Here is a 1688-nt window from a genome sequence, read left to right on the forward strand (position 1 = left end):
GAGTTTTTCCCCCCCCATATTATCTTTTCCCCCCCCCCCCCCCCCCCCCCCCACACACACACACACACACAACCACTTTACGTCTACAGCAACGTTGTCGCACGCAGCCAGGTCTCTTTGCCGTTGTTGTGTTCACTTGAAGCTCGTGGTCTTGCTAGTGGCGGCCTTGGACGAGACAGGCAGGGGCCTCCGCACACACACATACACACACACACATAGAAGAGACCTGTCGACTTCATTCGTTTCCGCGTTTGATCTGTCATTCAATCCACTTCGTTCTCTGCGACATGCACCGTAATCGTATCCGCGTGCGACCGGCTGGTAGCAGTCGTCTTTCAAGCGGCAACAGCTCGATGGCTCACATGAGTTTTGACGGCGCCGATGTGCCTTTTTGTGATCTTCGAGCAGCTGCGCCGCGGCCAGCCGAGAGCTCATTCGCGGCGCCCAACAGCCATGCGTGGAGTGCACCGTCGCCGTCCTCGCCGTACGACGCCAACGAGTCGGGCGAAGGCTGGCGGTACGTGCGTCGTATCGCCAACCTTGCCTACAATACCGTCAGTGGGGTGCTAGGCGTGCTGCATGCGAAGCCACACGGGGAGGCCAATGCGTCCACGGACAACAACACCTCTGCCGCGGCTCCGGCGCAAAGCTACTCTGGTGCCCCGCGACCGCCTGAAGAGACGCACGTAGCCGACACCATCGAGCTCCGCCGGCCGCGACGCAGCACAGCTCAGCATCATGTGCCCCCGCCGCAGCCCCCGGTCTCCGAGCCGGCACCGCAGACGCGCGATGCGCCGCTCACTTACCCCTCGGCGCGAGAGGCTCCACAGTGCCAAATCACGGTGAACCAGTACTTCGCGGCACCTGAGCGCAGCATCTATCCTATGGTGTTTGCACATCCAGACGAGGCCACCACTTACCGTCGCGCCCCCGCTTACCCGTCTCGTGCGAGTCTTCTTACTGTCCCGTCCAGCCTGCAGGTCCATGCCAAGCGCCCGCGCCTCGCGTCTCCTCCGGCAGCTGCCGCGGAGTCACGGATGCGCAAGGCACCAAAAACAGCCACTGACAACGACGCCTGCGATGCGTCGCTGAGCAACGCTCCCTCGGCCATCCCGCCGGGCTCGCAGGAGAACTCCTTGACGGTGCCTATCGGGTCGCTTGCGACGGTAAGACTGTTTGGCAAGGCAAATGCATTCAGCAATGATGACGCCTCTGTTGCTGCGAAGCCCGCTGCCCCGCTGGCCGATGTGCCTACCGCGAAGGCACCTCTCTTTGGAGGCACAACGACACCTACAGCTGCCGCTGCAGCCCCCAACTTGTTTGTTTTCGGCTCAAAACCTGCAGACACGATTCCTGCGCGTTCTGTCCCTGCGGCACCCGCCTTTGGCGCCCCGAAGCCGAACTCGTTTGTGAAGGCGGGCCCACCGGCGGTTATTCCGGATGACGGTGCGTTTGCGCCCAACGCGGATAGCGACGACGATGACAAGGGCAACGACAAGGGCACGAGACCCCCTAAGGAAAGCTCGGCACCGGCAAAGGCGCCGTTCAGCTTTAGCCCCGCTGGGGTGAAGCCCGCCTTCGGCGCGACGCCACCGTTGTCTACGGGAGCACCCGCAAACCCCTTCTCCTTCTCAGCTAAGCCTGCCGAGAAGGCGGACGCCCCTGCGGCACCCGCCTTTGGCGCCCCG

The 1688-nt window shown here is 63.0% G+C and overlaps 1 protein-coding gene across 1 annotated transcript; it reads left to right on the forward strand.

Annotated features, from left to right (window-relative positions):
* Positions 1-353: 353 nt before the first annotated feature.
* LDBPK_292690 (hypothetical protein, conserved) lies at positions 354-1688 on the forward strand (the record flags this gene model as incomplete). Its single annotated transcript, XM_003862639.1, has 1 exon — positions 354-1688. A coding segment is annotated over one exon (1335 nt), but the record flags the coding sequence as incomplete, so codon positions are not given.

The sequence above is a fragment of the Leishmania donovani genome, chromosome 29 (genome assembly GCF_000227135.1).
Source record: "Leishmania donovani BPK282A1 complete genome, chromosome 29".
NCBI lineage: Eukaryota > Euglenozoa > Kinetoplastea > Trypanosomatida > Trypanosomatidae > Leishmania > Leishmania donovani.